The sequence below is a fragment of the Canis lupus genome, chromosome 25 (assembly GCF_003254725.2).
Source record: "Canis lupus dingo isolate Sandy chromosome 25, ASM325472v2, whole genome shotgun sequence".
Classification (NCBI taxonomy): domain Eukaryota; kingdom Metazoa; phylum Chordata; class Mammalia; order Carnivora; family Canidae; genus Canis; species Canis lupus.
The window spans coordinates 4,807,684-4,828,275 of record NC_064267.1 but is presented as its reverse complement, the minus strand read 5'-3'; the positions used below and the strand labels follow the sequence as shown (position 1 = coordinate 4,828,275).

At 39.4% G+C, this 20,592-nt stretch overlaps 1 protein-coding gene across 11 annotated transcripts in view; it reads left to right on the top strand.

Moving 5' to 3' along the window:
- Positions 1–17,133, top strand: part of NBEA (neurobeachin) — a 674,158-nt gene extending 657,025 nt beyond the window's left edge. For all 11 annotated transcript variants that reach the window (XM_049101416.1, XM_049101413.1, XM_049101412.1 and 8 more), the window contains 4 exons: positions 10,399–10,500; positions 12,138–12,334; positions 13,323–13,474; positions 15,273–17,133. In XM_049101416.1, the coding sequence (XP_048957373.1) occupies positions 10,399–10,500; positions 12,138–12,334; positions 13,323–13,474; positions 15,273–15,363 (542 nt within the window). In that variant the 3' untranslated portion in view covers positions 15,364–17,133. The remainder of the gene's footprint in view (positions 1–10,398; positions 10,501–12,137; positions 12,335–13,322; positions 13,475–15,272) is intronic.
- The last annotated feature ends 3,459 nt before the right edge of the window (positions 17,134–20,592 follow it).

The window sequence follows — 20,592 nt, the reverse complement described above, 5'->3', positions numbered from 1 at the left end:
GTCTTACTTGCACAAATAAATCTGTTGAAATTTATTTAACCCAGAACTTCTCAGACATGTTTTTCCATTCAATCTTTTGCTCACAGCAGAACAGCTATTATTCTTTGGAAATGCTGTTCTGAGGAAACACTAAAATGGATCATGAATTTCTCCCTTTCCATTTTAAGTTTCCAGTTCCTGGCCTAGTGACACAGCAAATAGGATTTTTAATAAATATTGTTAAATGAAGAACTAGATAAGAGATTGCCTAGTAATAATCACTATTTTTAATTACCAAGCTTTCAATAGTTTCAATGCAAATATTTCCTTAAAATAGGGTATGCTGTCTGTAAATTGTTGATGATGGCAAGTACTAAAACCAGGGTGATTCTGATTATAATTCATATATTGGTCACAGCATACACGGTACTCTGAAACAAAGTGAAACATGAGTTTGGGTCATATTTATGACAAGACAGAGATAAGAATTTTCCAGGAATGCTGTGTATCTGCCACTGAAATATTTTAAGAGTAGATGACAAGTGGACGAGATGCCACGTTACTGCGTGGCTGGAAATTGCCACCCCTGGTCTGTTCACTCCAGCCTGTGAGAAAGCTGAGGATGGAAGCCCAGTTGTATATCTGTCTACCCTTCAAGTCTCATCCACTCCCACCTCTTACACGTTTTGACAGGAATATTGCAAAAAGAGGAAAGACTTTTGATTGATAGGAGCAAAGGCCCTATCATAGTGGAGAAGAAAATGAAATATGAAATATATGCAGATTCATATATATTTATATGAATGAAGGTAGTGGGAAATGAACTAGGTGACCAAATTACTAGGTGACCAAATTACATTGTCATCTTTCGTTCTTGCTGCCCATAGCTGGAACTGAAGAACAGTGATGTAGAAACTTGAAGTGTATTGTGGAGTAACTCTCTCTTAGCGTAGATACTAAGAGAAAGTATGTGCATGATGCATATCAGCCTCTGCTCTAAATTGTGAACTAAGATATGATGCTGGTTTTGGGGAAAAAATATTCAGTGTTGCTTGATTTCCAGGCAGCTCAAATAATTAGCTACCAATTCGACATTATAACAAATATCATACTCTAAATACTGAAAAGTTAACCCCCTTGTTTTACTCTTTTCTAAAATCCTATCCTTAAAAAAACAAACTTCATTTTTAGCAGAATTCTAGTGTATGTGTGTTTGAATGTACATGTGTATAAGACACTTGATCTACCATTGGTGGCTTTCTTATTCTCAAGCATGTTACATTATTACATATATTTGATCTAAATTTATTTTTGCATATTTAAAAATCTTCATTTTCACAGTAGTGTAGTAATCATTAGAGAAGTTTAATTAAGCAGCAGGTCTGTGTAGTGTCTTCCATCTAAATTGATGAAAATTAGAAGTTTTTAGATAATGAAAATTTTTTTTTTAAGAAAAAGAGTAGTGCTTTTAATCTCATTAACTAACATCTTCAAACTGGAGCTTAAAAATGATGAAAATGGTATTTCCAAAAAGAGGATTCATTTCTTAAAAGCAATCGTACCGCTATGAGGTAAAGAATTTTTCATGTTAAGTTATAGTAATTGTCTGTTAGGTACTTAATTTATGTGATTTTCTAATAATCTTTTTATTTTATTTTATTTTATTTTATTTTATTTTATTTTATTTTATTTTATTTATTTATGATAGTCACAGAGAGAGAGAGAGAGAGAGAGGCAGAGACACAGGCAGAGGGAGAAGCAGGCTCCATGCACCAGGAGCCTGATGTGGGACTCGATTCTGGGTCTCCAGGATCGCGCCCTGGGCCAAAGGCAGGCGCCAAACCGCTGCACCCAGGGATCCCTCTAATAATCTTTTAAATAAAAAGATGGTTAACAGTTTAGTCCACTGATTTTTCAAGAAAAATTAAATGTAGTAATATTTAGAGTGTTTAAAGTTCCATACAATAGGAGCTATATAAATAAAAATGTTTATATTAACCCTTAAGAATAAAATTGTGGCTATTGTATTTGTTAAAATGCAGCATTTTATTTAAGCTTTCAGTAAAGACAAGATTATTCTTGAGAAATTAAGAACATTATCAATACATATTTTTTATTACTGCCTCCATTTATAAGAATTTATTTTTGGTCAGAACTGTTGTCATCATTCTGACCCTAACTGATTTAACAAAACCCCATTAAGACTTTCTTAGACATTTATTATTAACATATGTCATATGGCTTTATTTCATTCATTATCCTTAAGGGGAAAAAAATGATCACTAAAGTATTAGGCAAGCAGTAAGCATGTATTGAATGCCTACTAGGTGCTGGTCCCATCTTAGTAGCTGAAAATGCTGGATAGTTGAAGTCTCTGGCCTTCTGGAGTTTACAAAAACATATATTATACTAATCACCAAACTGCTTTTTCCACCTGACTGTACTGAACACATTGAGTATTTATTACATGAATCACAAATTGCTTTCAGATAATGTTTGGTACCATACTACAAAATGTTCAGTCTTACATCTTGGGTACAAAATAAAAATTATGTTAAAAACTGGTGTCATGGGGAGAAAAAAATGGTGTCATGGGATGCCTGGCTGGCTCAGTGTTGAGCATCTGCCTTTGGCTCAGGGTGTAATCCTGGTCCGGGGATCGAGTCCCACATTGGGCTCTGTGTGAGGAGCCTGCTTCTCCCTCTGCCTATGTCTCCACTTCTCTCTGTGTCTCTTAGGAATAAATAAATAAAATCTTAAAAAAAAAAAACTGGTGTCAGCTTTTTACCATATGGACGATTATAATGGTAAAAAATTAATAATTAGTCATATATAGTATTCGTTAGACTTGACTGATTTATGACTTACTTAATCTGTTGAAATAGCCAACCTGGACCACATATATATTGGTCAATTCACTCTTTTTGTAAAGGCAGTCACAGCACACCCTGAATTGACTGTCACATCAGGGATCAGCCATGGGTGTTGACACAGAATAGTCCTTGCCATCAGAAAACTCACAACCTGAAAGAAAAAGATTTTTTTTTCCTGTCCCAGTTTAATCTATTCTAGCTACCAATTCACAGGTCAGAGAATCAGGCTATATGTGTTTTCTATCTTATAATGCATTGCTACTCAAGACCAAAAAGCTGGTTATGTGTAAATTCATTTTAAAGTGTGTAACACAATGCCCTTATGTTTTTAGGAGTTGTATATATTAACCTAGACTTGAAGGGGGGAAGTCCTAGTGTGAAATATAATATGCCAGTAGCTATTAGAATTGGTCTTGGTGTGGACATTGAATTGCTTTGTATGTCAGAGGCTGACTCATATTTATTCAGTACATATAATGATAGGATTCATTTATTCACTTTCTCAACATTAATTCAAGTGGCTCTCTAATATATTTATGTCTCTTTTGCATTGTCATTATTCTTTTTTAATGGATAGCTCTCTTGGTACCACAGAGAAAATATAACTAATGTTTGTGGATTTTTTTAGGTAGGTGCAGAAAGAGTTTATGGTTTCATTGAATCAAATATATTACTGTGACTAATTCAGATATCTCAGAAATAGTCTTTTCCTAATTATTTTTATAGTTTTAATGAATTTGGCACAAAGACAATGAACATTTACAAGCAGATTATTACAAAGAGTTTCAGACCATAAAAGAAATAAGCAGGTGCTACCTACTATAGGTTACAGTTGGATTACAGCTGTTTTATTCATATATTTTATATACCAATATCCAGTGTTACTCTTTCAAACTCAGGACTTTGAATATAGAAAATTTTCTTGGAGATTTAAATAGGTCCCTGACTAGATAACAGAATTGCAGAGATGTGAGGGACAGATGCTTTCATCTGAAACACTCTTTTGCACAAATTCTGAAACTAATTTGGAAGTGATAAAAATTAATTTGCGCACTTTAATTGGAAGCAGCCTACTGCATGAAAAAAAGGAGAGCAGAGCAGGCAATTTGTGCTAAAAGCTGATTGAATTTTTGTCAGGTAGGTATCTTGGACTTGGCCGCTTATCCTCCTGAGCCCCTCTTTGCAATATATTACAACCCATCTCTGACTGGTGTTCTTTAAAAGGATCAATGCTATTCCTGTTGAATCCCTGGAGCCCAAAATTTCATTGATCTTGGGACTTGACATTTCTCATTACGTGCTGTAGCTTCCAAAAAGATAGTCACAAGAGGAGCAAGTCAACATTGTTGTCTCTTCAGCAGACACCTAAAATACACTGGGACCCCAGCTCAAAATCCAATTTGCTTTTAAAGTGTGTGGTTTTTGTTTCTGCCAGATATAAGGTGCTTTGTAGAAAGGTTTGTTGATACATACATATGACGTTTTTAAAATCATAGCAATAGGAAACTTTGGAAGAGAATTTACTGTTCATCTTTTCAGATCAAATCTACAGATATTCGAGTAAAATGCAGAAGACATTATTATGCCATTCCAATTTCGCTTTTTTAAAAATAAGTCTTTTAACTGATGTTGTATAAGCACTATGCAAACTATGAAACAAGAAGCCCATTGAAAAGGAGGCTCTAGCTGTGCACACATCCCTTCCTTGGGCTCCCATTGTGTGAGCTTCAGCTCTGGACACTGACCCTCCTGCCAGCTACGACCTGTCATTAAACATCTGCCAAATCATATCCCTCTCTTTGTTTGCATCCAGCCTTCTCCTACTTTGGGTGTCCTGGTGCCCAGCTCCATGACCACCACTAACCAGTGTATTGTACTGGATGAAAGAAGCCTGGACAAACAGCCCAGAGATATTTTTAACTTATACATATGCTTGCCTCACTTCTCAGAACTAGGGATCTTAGCTAGGGCTTATTAAATGTATCAGAGGAAGCATAGTTATATGTGAACAATTCCTAACTCCTAGGACTTTCAAAAGTGATGTCCGTAATGTAACATTCTCTTCTCAGCCTCCCATCCCCTCAGCCTAATATTAGGAGACTTTGTAGGGTCCATGACTAAGAAAGGGGCTGAATGCCACTTGGTCAGTGCTCTTCCTGTCCCTTTATGGAACTAAGGCTGCAGGGTTCTTTGGCTTGAGTCAAAAGAAATATTTATTAAAAAAAAAAAAAAAAAAAAACACAAGAGTTGACTAATAGGTTCTTGTGATCAGAGAGCTTCAGATCCATACCAGGAGGGTTAGGGGTGTCTCTGGGCATTTATGCAAAACTCTACTTCCTTGGATTATACTGTTGACTGTTTGGGGAAGGTAATGGCAGGACAGTAATGTACCTTGACCTAGATCCAGGTTCAGGACTTTAAGGGAGGAGATTCATCCTGCCACAGCAGTGCTCAGAGGTTGTTTGTGTCCTCTCTGCAAGAGAGAAAGAACATAGAGTGAATGAATAGCTATCTTCTATTTTTCAGTGAGTATTCTGTGAGTAATAGATTAATATAATAAAACGAAACCACATCATGGGTCATTTTCCAGCCCTGGGGATATTTTTATATGGGTCACCTGTGGCCTGTGGAAAATGCGGGCCCAGGCATTCTTGATACTTGGGCCAGACCTGCAAGTGGCTGAGGATGCAGAGTCTCAATAAGGGACTCCTCTTGGACACAGGTCTTCTGAGCTAATCTTAACAATTGTCTGACAGTTTTTTAACATAAATCTTGAAATCGCAGTAGTGATTAAAATACATATTCTAGGATTTCAAGCCATCCTATTTTTATGTAGGTATAAACATGAATGAAAATCCTTTCCACGGGGATTCTGCAGGGAGCTAACAAAGGGTGTAGATAAAGTCTGAACATCATATATCATCAAGACGTTCATCTTCTGATTCCAGCAGAACTGCATTGAGGGTCATAGATTGTACAAACTCTGCTGTTTTTATTTAGATCTTCATGCAGAGGAACCAAAGCTTCCCACTGCATATTAGTAGTCCTAATAGAATAAGGACTACTAAGTAGAATAAGGTACTAAGTAGAATAAGGTTTAAAATCATAAGAACCATGAATATCCTTACTTTGATCATTTCTCTAAGGCCAGAGACCATTTCACTGAAAAAGTTCTCTTCCATGTGAGTAACAGCATCTAATATCTTTGTACTGTTTTTGTCATCCATTTTTAAAATATTGAAATGACTTTTGCTTAAAAATGAGATGGAATCTGTTTATAATAAGCCTTTTATATTTGGAGTTTCCAAATGGCTTGCCTATAAGCAATCTCAAAATAGGGCATGTTTGCTCTTTATCGTCCATGGTAATTCCATCACATGGAGAGCTCCTCTGTTGAGGAGATGAGGGCGATGGCGCTGTGTTGAAGGGGGGGACACAGGGTGGGGAGCGTTCACCTCCACCTCCCTGTGCACAGGCCCTTTAACCCCCAGCCACATCCATCAGTTGTGATGTGACAGTGACAGGATAGTCCCAAGATTTTGAATGATTGTTGGGGTGTGTGACATCTGTCCCTGGCAATGAAATGTCCCTGGCAGGGAAATATGCTTCCTCTTGCTGCTGGTTTCCCAACTCAAAAACCCCTGAATAACATTTTATTTACTTTTCTCTAGTTTAAAGAGGAAAACAGTGCTTTCAGGGGCCCTGAACAATATCCCCTTAACAGTCTCCATGGTTTATTCAAATGATCTGGGGAGATGGTAATGAAAAAAATTTTTTTGACTTTCTAAATCAAATGCAAGCCTTGGAAAGGCTTATTTCCTAATAGAAAATAGATTACATACATAAGGAGTAGTTTTATACATGTTTTTCAATTCCCTGCAAGAGGACTAGATAGCTTTTTACTTTTTTTCTGTAGCATATAAGGGAAAAAGTTTAGAAAACTCTTTACTTAATGTAAATTTTATTAAGCATATAATTTCATAATTTTTTTTAATTCACCAGTCTCTCTGACATAAAATAATTAGGAAAATTAAGGATCACATTACACAGAAAATCTTCATTTTCATTTTACCAGGGAACTCAAGGCATCTTTAGAGCATTATTTTATAAATATATTTCAGACAAATCCAGGATTGCCGACAAATATAAATGGATACTTTGTCAATATTCAAAACCATCATAGTGGTATACAAAAACTTAGAAGATGACACACGGGCTGCCGCCCTGCTTCTCCCATATTCCAGCAAAGAGAGGCCCCAAAAGCAAAATGGAAACTGATGGATCTGGGGAAGGTCACAGGAAACTGAGCAATTCCTGGAGAGATAAGAGGATGATTGGGTCTAAAGGAGGAGGTGTTGGCAAACCAGAGGAAGCACATTGTGCGTCTCGCAGTATAGGCATCTTAGTTATGCTCTTCCCTCCCATTTTCCCAGGCCTATTGTTGCCTTCCCTCCAGCCTCTGTGGGGCATAGAATCAAAGCACCAGTGCAGCTTCTCATGCTGCTGGTGCCAAGGGAGGGGTGATCCAGGGAGGCAGGCACAATTGCCAGCCGGTGAACATTCGCTGCCCCCACCCTGCCCCCTCCACAGTGAAGACCAGGCATCGCAGCCAGGTGGGAGCCATCAGAGCAGTGTCCACCCCAAAGCACAGGGTGGTTCTCTGGGAGAAAAGAATTGGGGCTGGGGGCACCCTACCCAGAGTAGGATTGACAGAAAAAAACAGGCCAGCATGCAAGGAACTCAAGCAATGTGAGAAAAGATCACAAGCTCAACAACCAGGTGAAGCAGAATGAATAAAAGAAAAATACAGAACTTTTTCTTAAAAAGGCATTTGTTTGGGATGCTTGGGTAACTCAGTCAGTTAAGCCTCTGACTCTTGGTTTCAGCTCAGGCCATGATCATAGGATTGAGCTCCAGTCGGGATCCACAGTGAGCGTGGAGCCTGATGAAATTCACTCTCCCTCTGCACCCCCCCCCAGGTCCCCGCTCACATGCGTGTACACACACTCTCTCTGTCTCTCAAAAAAAATTTATAGATAAATAAAAAAGCATAAGTCTAAGGTATAAGAAAAGGAGAACCAAAGTTACTGAGTACTGTTTTATATTTCTTAAGCTAGGAAATGAGTACAAGTGAATTTATTTTATTCTCTTAATTTTATACATATGTTATAAATATTTAATATGTAACTAATTTTTAATTATGTCTAAAAGCAAAAGAAGATCAGATAGCTTTGTAGAAGCTACCAACATGAAAAGAATCAGTGACCTTGGAGGAAAAAAATTAATCTACAGTGTTCCTCAAACTTAACTATTACACTGATCCCTTTTAAAGAGAACAAAATTAAGGAGGGCACTTGATGGCAAATTGAATGTAAATACAAAATACGAAATAGAACAAAATTATAATTAACTTGCCCCCCCCCCCAAAAAAAAAAAACCCTGACTCTGAGGAATGTGTTCTCGGACCCCATGAACAAGTTTGAGAAACACTGAATTAATTAGTTCATCTTAATTGTTAAAGCATAAGTCAATTTTAAATTGCCGCAGCATAAATTTTTGACAGCAAAGAGAGAGCTCGTCTTTATAACTGGTTAACAAATATGTTTAGAGTATCCTCAAAGTATAAATCTGAAATTTAAAATTTTCATAGAACTTTTCACTCCCAAGAAAACATCTACAGAGGGAGCCTGGGTGACTCAGTTAAGCATCTGCCTTCGGCTCAGGTCTTGATCCCAAGGATCTGGGGATTGGGCCCCACTTTGAGCTCCCTCCTGCTTCTCCCTCTTCCTCAGCCTGCTACTCCCCTTGCTTGTGCTTGCTCTCAATCTCTGTCTGTCTCTCTCAAATAAAATCTCAAAATAAATAAATCTCAAATAAAATCTCAAATAAATAAAATCTCAAATAAAATCTCAAATAAACACCAAGTTCCTACATGACTTTTCAAGGAGAAAAAGTAATGGCCAATAATCCTGATAACTTAAGATGAAATAATACATTCGTACTATATGCACAGAGGCATATTTATGTATCCTACTGACGGTTTGCTAAGATAGTACTGTAGAGTCAGCTAAACCAGACATCCAGATAAAACTGTCATACACTAGGAGTCAGCTAGAACTGTTTAAAAATAAAAACAGAAGGAAATAGGCAACATAAGACATTAATTAGTGTTATATTAATGAGAAATAGAAATAGTGGGGTGTTACAAGGCATTGATAAAATATTTGTTGAATCTGATGGGCTGATTCAGGTCCAAACTGTATTGTTACTAAGTGTTTCACATCCTCCTTTCTGATCACAACCTTCAACCTTCAATAGCATTTCACCTCAATGAGTCTCTTAGAGGTCCTCACATATGCCCAGGATGGCCAATACTGGCTTTTCCTATCCACCAAAGGAACCTGTGAGAACCCTGCCCAGGTTGGCACCATAGCCCATTCACCTTCTGCAGTGCCTCTGTGACTTGCTATTGTTTCCTTTTCTTTTACGATCTGCACCGAAGCCTGTAGAGACCCCTCATTTCTGTCCCAGACTGGCTTTTCCAAACAGTTTGCCGCAATAAGGCAAGCTTCAGCATGATGCCCTCTTAACTTTGCTGATCCTTCCCACGCTGTCTTTGTGCAGGTTACTCACCTAATATTCTGATGTTCTCTTCGTATGGAGGTCTTTTGATCCCTACTGCATATACTCTGCATATAATCTGTTCTTCCTCACACTTGGTATAGTGGAGTGTGTCCAATGGCAAGCCTGGGGAAGGCCGAAGTTGTTTGATGAGTTCTCAAGAGTTCCAGGTTATGCCTTACACCTCTTTACGGTCCCAGCTCCTAGCCTGCCTAGAAGAATGCCAATCATTCACTTAATGATTGGGAAAGCACTTAGCAGTGAAAATGTTTGTGTCCTGTAACACAGCTGGACTTTTTAGCTAGGTTCGATTTAACATTAAGTCAAGTGGAAATTTAAGATGGTCATCTCTTTCCTTCCCTACCTTCCTCTCACTCAAAATCAAAGCACCTCAGCCTGTTTTGTTGGAGATTTTAAGGAATGTTTTTAAATGGGTAAGAGCATGGTTTTCAAAATTAGATGGCTCTGGGCTCAGTCCAGTGTTTGCTAGCTGTATGAAATTGTACAAGTTGAATAACCTTGCAAAGCCTTGGGTTTCTTGGCTATAAAATAGGGATAACAACAGTACCTGCCTCATAGGAATATTGCCATAATTAAATGAGATAATACATATAAATACCTTGGCAGGCTTGGTGTCAGTTTCATAACAATGGTCAGGAAAAGAATAGCTATCACACTGTCATGATGTTGTAGGCACGTCACATCTGTTAAGGTACTCAGTCATCTAAATGACCCACAGAGTGGGTTTACAGTAGTAGTAGTTTAAAGGTGAGGAAACAGGTTAAGGCACTGGCTCATGGTCACACATCTAGTAAGTGCACTCAATAAATATTAATGATTATTATTTTAAATGTCTGAGTTAATGGTGTAGCTCTTCATTTCTAGCATTGGTCTGTGCTAACTCACTGCTCCGGTTTCCTTGCAGGTGACTATCCTGCACCCAGAGCTGTCCTCACAGGCCATGACCATGAAGTTGTCTGTGTTTCCGTCTGTGCAGAACTTGGACTTGTTATCAGTGGTGCTAAAGGTCAGAAGGCATTTCTTTCATTTTAGGTCTTTAAAAACTGTACTATTTTCTCAAGTGAACCATGATTTATGATGTCTTTCCTTTAGCAGGCTCTCTATAGACAATGTAATCCTCTGAGTTCCTTGCAACTGTTTCATTTTATTAGTAATATTCACTAGTATTAATATAAAATATATGTAAAATGTCATGTAGTATTTTGTGGCCACCAGCATTCTAGCCAGGACACTGGTAAATTAAACTATAGCATGTTCCTGCGATGCAACTATTAAAAATAACACATAAAAGATGGGGGGAGGTATCTGTGAGGTAGTAGGGAATCTGGGGGTGGGGGCAGTCAGGTTGCTTCTCAGTCATAGCCTTGGACCCACCTCCCTCAAGAAGCCCCTTCCTTTATAAGGCCCTAGGCTTGTAGAGGTTGGTGGGAAAGGACACATGAGTACCTGGAGGTTTTGCTTTTTGTGGAATTGTTTCAGGAAAAATCAGGAAACTTGGATTCTACTTCCGGATCAGACACCCAATTCTCCATGGGAGGGTCTGGGGCAGGAAGGAGCCTCATACTTGGGAGAAACTGCAAGAAAAGCAGAGGGGCTGAGGGGATGCTGTTGCGGTGGAGTTAGGGAGAGAGAAAGTTGACAGGAGGGAGGGCCCGTGGCACAGGGATTGATTGCCATGTGTATTTTATTTCAAGCGTACTGGAAAGCCACTGAAGGTTTTTTAAGCAAAGTGATGCGATGATCAGATTTGGTTTTCAGGAGCTTGTCCTGGCTGCTTTATGAAGAATGGATATAATATCTGAAGGTTAGGGACTGTGTTTTTTTCACTTTTGTGTCTAAGAGTAAATAACCCTATGAACACATAGAATATTTTCAATAAATATCCTTTTCTAAATATTTTTTAAAGTAGCAATTTGTGTAATATCCTATCTTGTAAAGTGAAAAGGAAAAAAAAAAGACAGGTATGGGGGAAAAAAACAACACTTTCTAGAGATGATGGGTGATATTGTGATTGCTATGTTATTTTTCTCCCTGATTTTCTGTATTCTCTATCATTTTAGAAATCAGGAAAAAAAATTAGGTCTAGCCTTATAATGCTAAGTGTTTTGTAAAATATGTATCTACTGGAGTCAACTGGAAAATAAAAATGTAATTCATTGTTTTCATGAGGTTGTTTTGTTGAGGGGCAAGTAATATCAAACTATATTAACCAAGTTATTTTTTCTATCAACTTGGCTAGTGAAACTTTTATCTTATCAACAAGATTTCTGCCAGGGGAGAAAAATCAGAGCAAAATAAGTCACTACTCCCCATACTAGTTTTGCACTCTTGCCTCACTGATCATGTTGACAGACAAAAAGTGTTTGTGTATTATCTCATGAGAATATTATCTCATGAAGGAAAAGACCAGATATTTCCCTAGATAAAAAGTTGGGGAGATCTGTATGTGGTAACAGCTTCCTGTATTTGATTTGTTTAAATAAAACACCAGTTCTTGGCTCCTGCTAGCGTACCTCTTTTCTTCTCTGCCTTCTTTGAACAAATCTGAGTGTACGTACCGAGGTAGGGTTTGTGGGTTTGTGAGAGCTCATATGTGACTTGTCATCATGAATGACTCCAGCCCTGGCTGTCCTCCTTCTGCAGAGGGCCCTTGCCTTGTCCACACCATCACTGGAGATTTGCTGCGAGCCCTAGAAGGACCAGAAAACTGCTTGTTCCCCCGCTTGATTTCCGTCTCTAGTGAAGGCCACTGTATCATATACTATGAACGAGGGCGATTCAGCAATTTCAGCATTAACGGGAAACTTTTGGCTCAAATGGAGATCAATGATTCAACCAGGGTAAATCTGCATGTTCAGTGCTTAACAGGGACTGAAGCCACGAGACCGATCGGCTACCTTACATTAAAGGATTCGTAATAGAATTTCCCTGGTATCCAGATAAATGTGTGCTGTGTTTTGTTTGTTTTAGATTCTATTTATTTGAGAGAGAGAGTATGGTGGGGGGGCAGAAGGAGAGGGAGAAGCAGACTCCTCACTGAGCAGTGGAGGGGGAGTCTCAAGGGGGGGGCTCAACTAGGGGAGGGAGGGGGTGGGTGGGACCCTGAGATCCTGACCTGAGCCAAAGGCAGAAGCTTAACCAACTGAGCCACCCAGGTGCTCCAAATGTGTGCTGGTTTTAAAAGCATGTAACTTCATGTAGATTGATGCTTTGAACAAACCCAAAGTTCATTTAATCCCAAGTAGTTAACTCAGTGGATTTAGAGATGATAGCTTTTGTTTGATTAGAAGTCAGACCCCTAAGGAGGTCTTTCTTCAGCTCCTTTATAAACAGTTCTGCATCATCTGACATTAAAAGTGAGTTTCTTGTCAAAGAATGTTACTGTTAGAACCCTAGACCAAAATTACATGTACCAGACTGCCCTTCACTCATAAATGAATTTTGATTGTTGGTTTATCATTATTAAAAACCGTTTTTGAAATATGCTTCTGCCATTTGTTCTGAAAATCTTGACATTGTTACTATTCAGGACTTAACAAAACATCATGTTACTTAATTCTCAAATTCTTCCTGGATTAGATTGATAATATTCTCTTTGGGACTTCTGTTATTTTGTAACCTTAATTGGTTTTAATAAGATCCTTTGTTTATGTAAGAACTCTGATGAATTCCACATTGGAAATTCTGTGGAGTGGACTTTAGGCAACTTGGACAAATGGCTAAAAGCAGATAATAATTATGAGGGAACTGTGTTGAGTGCTTTTGGGTAATGACCATTGACCATCTGGGAAAAACAGAGAAATTGTTGTTTTTCTGCCTTTTCTGAAGGCCATTCTCCTGAGTAGTGATGGCCAGAACCTGGTGACCGGAGGGGACAATGGTGTGGTGGAGGTCTGGCAGGCCTGTGACTTCAAGCAGCTATACATTTACCCTGGATGTGATGCTGGCATTAGAGCAATGGACTTATCCCATGACCAGAGGTGAGCCACGCCAAGGGGAAACGTAATCACTTGAGAACTGTCACTGAAACTTCTTTACATTCTACCAAGGGTGAAATGTGCTGTGAATAAGATTCCAGCATCCAGATGGAAGAAAGACTAGCACAGAAAAGGATAAGTTGAGAAGGGGAGTAAGTGCTATAAGAAAGGATTCTGGTAGGAAGAAAACAGAAAGAGAATAATCGGCGGGGATAACAGGGTTGCATAAAGGAAGAAATGGGTCTTTTGAAGAATAGGCACATCCAGACACTGCTCCAAACAGAATTATTCCCACCAACGTCTCTGTTCCAAGGGCCTCACCTAGCCTCAGACAGAGCCCCCCTGGCTTCCATTCTGGGAAGAAGACACATGTTTCTCAGCACAGGTGTGTTTCAGCTTGAGGCATCCTTGTAGCCAGCAACTCTCAGCAGAGCTGGCCTCTGTTTTAAAAGATATAAAACACTCACCTGTTACTGAGACAATCCCTCCCTCCCACTTTCTTATTCACACATTTCTCATTTGTGTTATTTTTTTATATTTTATATATTCCCCTAAAACTTTATAATCTTTTTTTAAAGAACTGATATGAGAATTAATTAATAATTTTCCCTTGTGCCTCAGTTGGCAACAGGACAAGGTGTTTATTGTAAAATGAAAAGGATACTTGGAATATAAAGTCTAAAATTTCTAGATTCAAAAAAATCTTAAACTCTGTAATCTTAATGTGGTATATAATTTCTCCTTTTTTGCTGTATATTTAACAGAAATAAGAAAAGTGTATTAACCAACTTTTTTCATCTACATGTATATTCTTTATTAAAGTATGGGTTTCAAAATATTATCAATACTAAGGCTTATATCACAAATTTAACAAAGCATCTGCACAATCTAGTAAAATGGTACTGAAGTCATCAAGAGAAGTAACATGATTAAGAGCTTGAGAAAGGGATATTTTTTGATCTGCTGCCCAGCCTGTTTTTAAAGAAAATGTAAGCAGGTGATTTTAAGAGTATTCCAGAATGCTGTAGTCAGTATTCATGAATAAATGGGAATGCTTTATTATGTAATTACGTATAGATACATGAGCATTTCTAAAGTATTTGATACCAAGTAGTGAAATCAAGTTGAAACATTCTCCCTGACATTCTTACTCATTCATGTTGCAAACATTCACTACCTACCACCATCATAGATGACGCACCACCAAGTACTAAGATTAGTGACTCCTCAGTGCCCAAATAATAATCATCATTGTATGGGAGGGAAGTAGGGATGGCATGTCAGGAGAAGGAAGTGATTGACTTTTCTTGAAGAGTGAGGAGGGCAAGAGAAGCTTAATTCACTAGGCATCAGAAGAGAGGGTAGACGGGGAGCATCTGCAGAGTCACATTAATGTCAGGGGTCTCCAAAGAGGAGGAAGAAAGAAACTGATGAAGTTCCTATTTCTAGCTCAATCTCATCCCTCATTTCCATTATTTTTGTGTTTTATAATGTCCCTGATATGTTAGAGCAGTAGCACACGCACATAAGTTACATGCACGTATTGAGGATGCTTACCCATAAAGTGTCTATCTGAGGAACTATCTGATCAAAAGCTACACAACACTCGGTCTGGCAGTCCGGATCTGAGCAGGATTGGTTCAAGTTCTCCCAGGAGAACCAAGAACAGGTTACAATCCTGTGTCAGTGAACACAAAACTAACACTTGGGGAACTCAGAACGCATGATACTGTCTAGTAGAAAAGTAGCAAATGCATCAGTGATTTTACATCACTCTTAACCACTGTCTCTGCTTTTCCAGGACTCTGATCACTGGTATGGCTTCTGGTAGCATCGTAGCGTTTAATATAGATTTTAATCGGTGGCATTATGAGCATCAGAACAGATACTGAAGAAAAACGAAGACCCAAAAGCCAAGTTAAAGCTGAGAGCACAAGTGCTGCATGGAAAGGCAATATCTCTGGTGGAAAAAACTCGTCTACATCGACCTCCGTTTGTACATTCCATCACACCCAGCAATAGCTGTACATTGTAGTCAGCAGCCACTTTACTTTGTGTGTTTTTTCACGACTGAACACCAGCTGCTACCAAGCAAGCTTATATCATGTAAATTATATGAATTAGGAGATGTTTTGGTAATTATTTCATATATTGTTGTTTATTGAGAAAAGGTAATAGGACGCGTCACAAGAGACTTTTGACAATTCTGAGGAACCTTGTGTCCAGTTGTTACAAAGTTTAAGCTTTGAACCTAACCTGCATCCCATTTCCAGCCTCTTTTCAAGCTGAGAAAAAAAAAAAAAAAAAACACGTTTGATACTTTGTACATCAGATGCATCTTATTTAAAGGGATACTTTTGTAAAAGTAAAACCTTGTATAAAGAACAAAACGTTTCTTAATTTTATTGTGGAGTTACAACTTGCATGTTCTTTAATCCTGATGTCTTGATGGAACAGGTGCATTCACACTATGAAACAGAAAGATATGTCCAAGGACACAGCTCGTATGAAAGGGTTGAATTTGGGCTCAGTAATTTTGGACATATTCACCAAAATATGGTTTGCACTTTTTAATCTACATTCATCCCTTCTAAGTGAAATTTGCTCATAAAGCATTTGGATACTAAGCCATTATTTGCCATTTTTGCTACTTTATACAAAGAAAATTCAGCCCTACCCTTCATAATTTGAAGACACAGCAGAAAGGGGGCTTAGGGATGAGGTCTTGGTTTTTATTGTATAAATAGGAGTCATGATCGTTAGTTCCATAGTAATGACTTCCCAACTCCTGGACATCTCTTCCAGAGTCATCCTGCTGGCTTAGTGTGTGTACATTAGGGGAAGAGAATCTGATGCTAACTATTTTTAGTTTGGTTTGATTTTGTTTTGGTTTTTTCTCTTCGGTTCTCGAATAGCTTAGTTTCTTTAATAACGGGTCAGACTTTATTCTAACAATAACTGAGGTTATTCCTTTAGGTTCTTGTGCAATTCTCACCTAAAGCCACACTCTTAGCCTAAGGCACTTCATCTTTTTATGATATAAACTGATGGGTATCAAATGATTTTCCATACCTTGTACTGATCAAGTTACACACCCAGGGGTATATACACTTATTCATGTTTCTTCTTTGTATATTTGGTGGCTGTATCGTCATAGATGTACATATTGTGTCGGTAGGGCTATGAGGCATGTTCCAGGAATGTAATTTTCTCAGAATTTATACTCACTTGCAGTCATTTATTTAAAAAGATACAACAAGATAATGGGTTCTTTGTATTGGCACTTTGCACCAGAAACATATCATTATTTATTGACGTGATTACTTCTTTGTCATCCACCTTGTATTAGTAAGTTTTAGCACTGAATTCCTTCTTCATTGTTGTTTGTATTTATGATATTCTGAAATTCTGGGGGATCAGCGTAATGATTAAGTTATTCATCACCAGGCTGTAAGCAATATCTTGAGTTTGTAGCTTAGAATTGGGAGGATACCGAACATCTGGAAGACAAGTTCATTTCATCTTGAGATCATGGTGAAATATTTTGGATATATAAATTCCTTAAGCTATTGTAACCATGTTTTATTGCAAAGATGTAAAATATGCCAGATGTGTGTGAGTTGGAAATCAAAAAAAGAAAAATAAAATATGCAAAGAATTCACTGATTGTTTCACATTTCATTGGACACTTCACTAACATGCATTCATTATGTTGTCATACAAGTTTAAGGAATCAGCATCACCTCATATAAAGGCCTACGGCATCTAAAAACATGAAATAGAGTCCTAATGAGGTTCCGTAATTTGCTGAAACATGAGCTGCTCTGCTTGACCATCTGGCAGGGATTTGGGGGCAACAGTGACCAGAGGGAAACAGCCCTGTCATTTCTTCTACATAATCCACTTTTTTGGGTTATTTTTCTTTTATTTGAAGGGAACTAAATGCATGTGATGGCGAAGAATATAATTGCTCTTTACATGAATGTTACCAAATAATGCTGTTCTCATTTGAATCATGCTTTCTAGAATTTATCATGGGCCAGGCATGACGCAGGCAGGGACAGAGTGACCGGCACGAGCAGAGCAGCTGCCAGCAGGCCGGGGCAGTGCTAAGAGGGCTCAGTCACCCTGGGTTAGCAGAGGCAGTCGGGTAGCAGCCCAACAGGCCCAAGGAGTGACTGGACCACAAGCAAGCTTCCATCTGCATAATGGAGACCAAAAGGACAACCAACAGCAGCCTGAGAAAGCCTTGCTCCTATCACTTTTCACCTGGTCCCCAAGCCAGTCATGTCGGTCATAAGTCCAGCTGCCTCCCTCAAACCAGCCTTCTGGCAGCCCATCAGTCACTCAGGCTGGCTACCAGCAGCTCTTTAAAACAACTCCCCGCTTCTAGAACCATCTTCCGAACTGTCACTAAAACCTGACCATTCAGACCTTCCCAACACACCTCACTCTGCTGCCAGAAGCTCTGGTTCACCACCACCCCAATCATCCACCCAGTCATCCCACTGCTGAGCAGCCTACAGTGGCTTTCCATGTTCTTAAACTCTGGTGGGGGAAGACGTGGCTGCAGAGTAGAATCTAGGCCCCATCCCTCCCAGGTGATTCCATGCAGATCATCCTTGGGCCCATTTTCAACAACACTAATGTGAGGGATGAAAGCCTCACTCAGGAACTGAGCACAGAAATCCTTCAGGAGGGAAACATTCTCATTCTCCTTCCCCCGGCACCCCGTACCTCAGGGGAATCCACCTATTTACAAGTCCCTGAAAATTCTCTGTGCTATGGCCCTAGTGTTTTTCCACCCGAGAGGGCCTCTTTGCCAGCACTATCTGGTCAAACTTGTTGCAAATTGACCTAAACCAGTTTGGTAGCGTACAGTCTTTTGGCAGGTGCAGGTGGTACCCAGACTCCACACGCTTACTATATTAAGATGCAAAAGATTCCTAGGACCAATTGCTGCCACATGTTGTGATACCTTTTCACCAACATGGAGCCCCGTGTGGGGCTGGAACTCATGACCCTGAGATCAAGACCTGAGCTGAGATCAAGAGTCACATGCTCAACTGGCTGAGCCTCCCAGACGACCCTTTCACCAAACATAATTTAGCAGGCAAGTACAAGACCAATCAGAACCCTGGGAGCTTGGTGAATTCCAGTGCCTTTTTAGATGATCTGACAACCATTAGTGTCTGCTTTCAGACACTAGAAGTAGCATCTAGAAGTAGCAACATTCTAGAAGTAGCATCCCCTCTGCCTTGTGATCCCATCAGAATCTTCCAATCCAAACATTTAGGTCTCAGCCTTGGGCACCCAAACTAAGGGTATAGACTAATGGCTTCAGTGGACTCTTACACCTGGTGGTGGAGAGGTAGGAAAGGTCTCTAAAATACTGCATCCAGGGATGCCTGGGTAGCTCAGTGGTTGAGCATCTGCCTTCGACTCAGGGCGTGATCCCGGAGACCAGGGATCGAGTCCCACATCAGGTTCCCTGCATGGAGCCTGCTTCTCCCTCTGCCTGTGTCTCTGCCTCTCTCTGTCTCTCATGAATAAATAAAGAAATTTAAAAATAAAATAAAATAAAATACTGCAGCCAGTGCATATTGAATTCATATATACTAAATACCACAAATTTCATCAATGAGAGATCATTTATAGAATCCCTTATGCTAATTAAGAAAGCAATAATTTCCCCCACTGAAAAGCCATTTTAGCATTCACTATTTTGACATAATAAAAGCTTCTGGTTTCTTTTGGAATAAGGAAGCTGGAGTTCTGGGCCCTGACTTATATTGAGACCTTTCTGATTAAATGACCCGGAGTAGAGATTTCTGATCAGAGCAACTGACCACCCCTTAGAATGCAGTATAAATTAGCAGATACTAGCACAATGTTTATAGTGGATATTTTCAAGTAAATGACAACATCATACCACTTTTTCTTTTTCTTATGGATTGAGCTCAGGTGCTTCCTCCTCTGTGAGGCCTTCCCTACCTGCTGAGTTAACTTTCTCATACCTGATATGTCCCTCTCACAGCACTGAGTGGTATATTGTGATGGGTCACTTGACTCTCCTCCCTAGTGGCTGTGAGCTTCTTGGGCAATGGCACTCTTTTATCTTGTTTCTTTAGGACAGTGTTGGATTTATATAGACCGTCAATAAACATAGACTTGCTGAATATATGGATAACCGATAAATACCAGAACCCTGGGTAAAGTGACAAAGTTGGCTAGGATGCTCAAAAGCCTGCCAGCCTACCTCTCCCCACTGCTTGGCCTACCTTTCCCTGCACTGCTCTGTGGGCTTTCCAGAGAGTATCATGCTCCAGTCACCACCATTGTCATGGGCTTTTTCCATCAGGGCTCAAGGAATCACTGATAATAGCAATTTCCGTAGCTATAAAAGAAGGAATACATTTTAGATTCCTGCATTTTACCTATATTCATCCAGTTGGAAAAAAGGGAAGGTTGACAGACGATTTGGGGTAAGCACTTTTCCTGGTATTCTGGTCAATTCAAGCACTGACTGGCTCCTCACTCTGGAAGTAAACCATGAGTTCCCTCATCAGTTAAAATGGGCATAATCACATCTAAATTACATGTTGTTTCTGACGATCAAATTTCATAACATATGTCAAACACCTAGTCGAGCACCTGGCCCTCAGTAGACTTCAGATGGTCATCGCCTTCCACAGTCTAGGGAACATGTTTCATTTCATCTGTTTGGCAGCCTTTCCCTTTGTCTTGTGTGCATTGGAGGGGAGGAGGTACTTCTCCTCCTCTTCCTGTAATGTGATTTACTGGAACCCCATCCTTGGGACCTCCTGGACTCAGGTCTGTGCAACCATATCTCCCCTATTCTGGTGACTCCAATGATTGGGCCAGCGATGGCCTCCCAGAGCCTTCTTTGAAATGTGTATATTCTGAAGTGAAGGAGAGAAGTCTTCTCCTTTGGTGTCACTTATCTGTCACAAAGAAACCAGTGATTGCTAGCAACCACGCTCTCTGTTACATAGAGAAAGCCATGAGAAATGAAAGATCATGTGCACTCGTCTGCCAGCCACAAGCCCATGAGGACCTATATTGCCCTCATTCTTACAGGTGGCCCAATTCTGGACCCT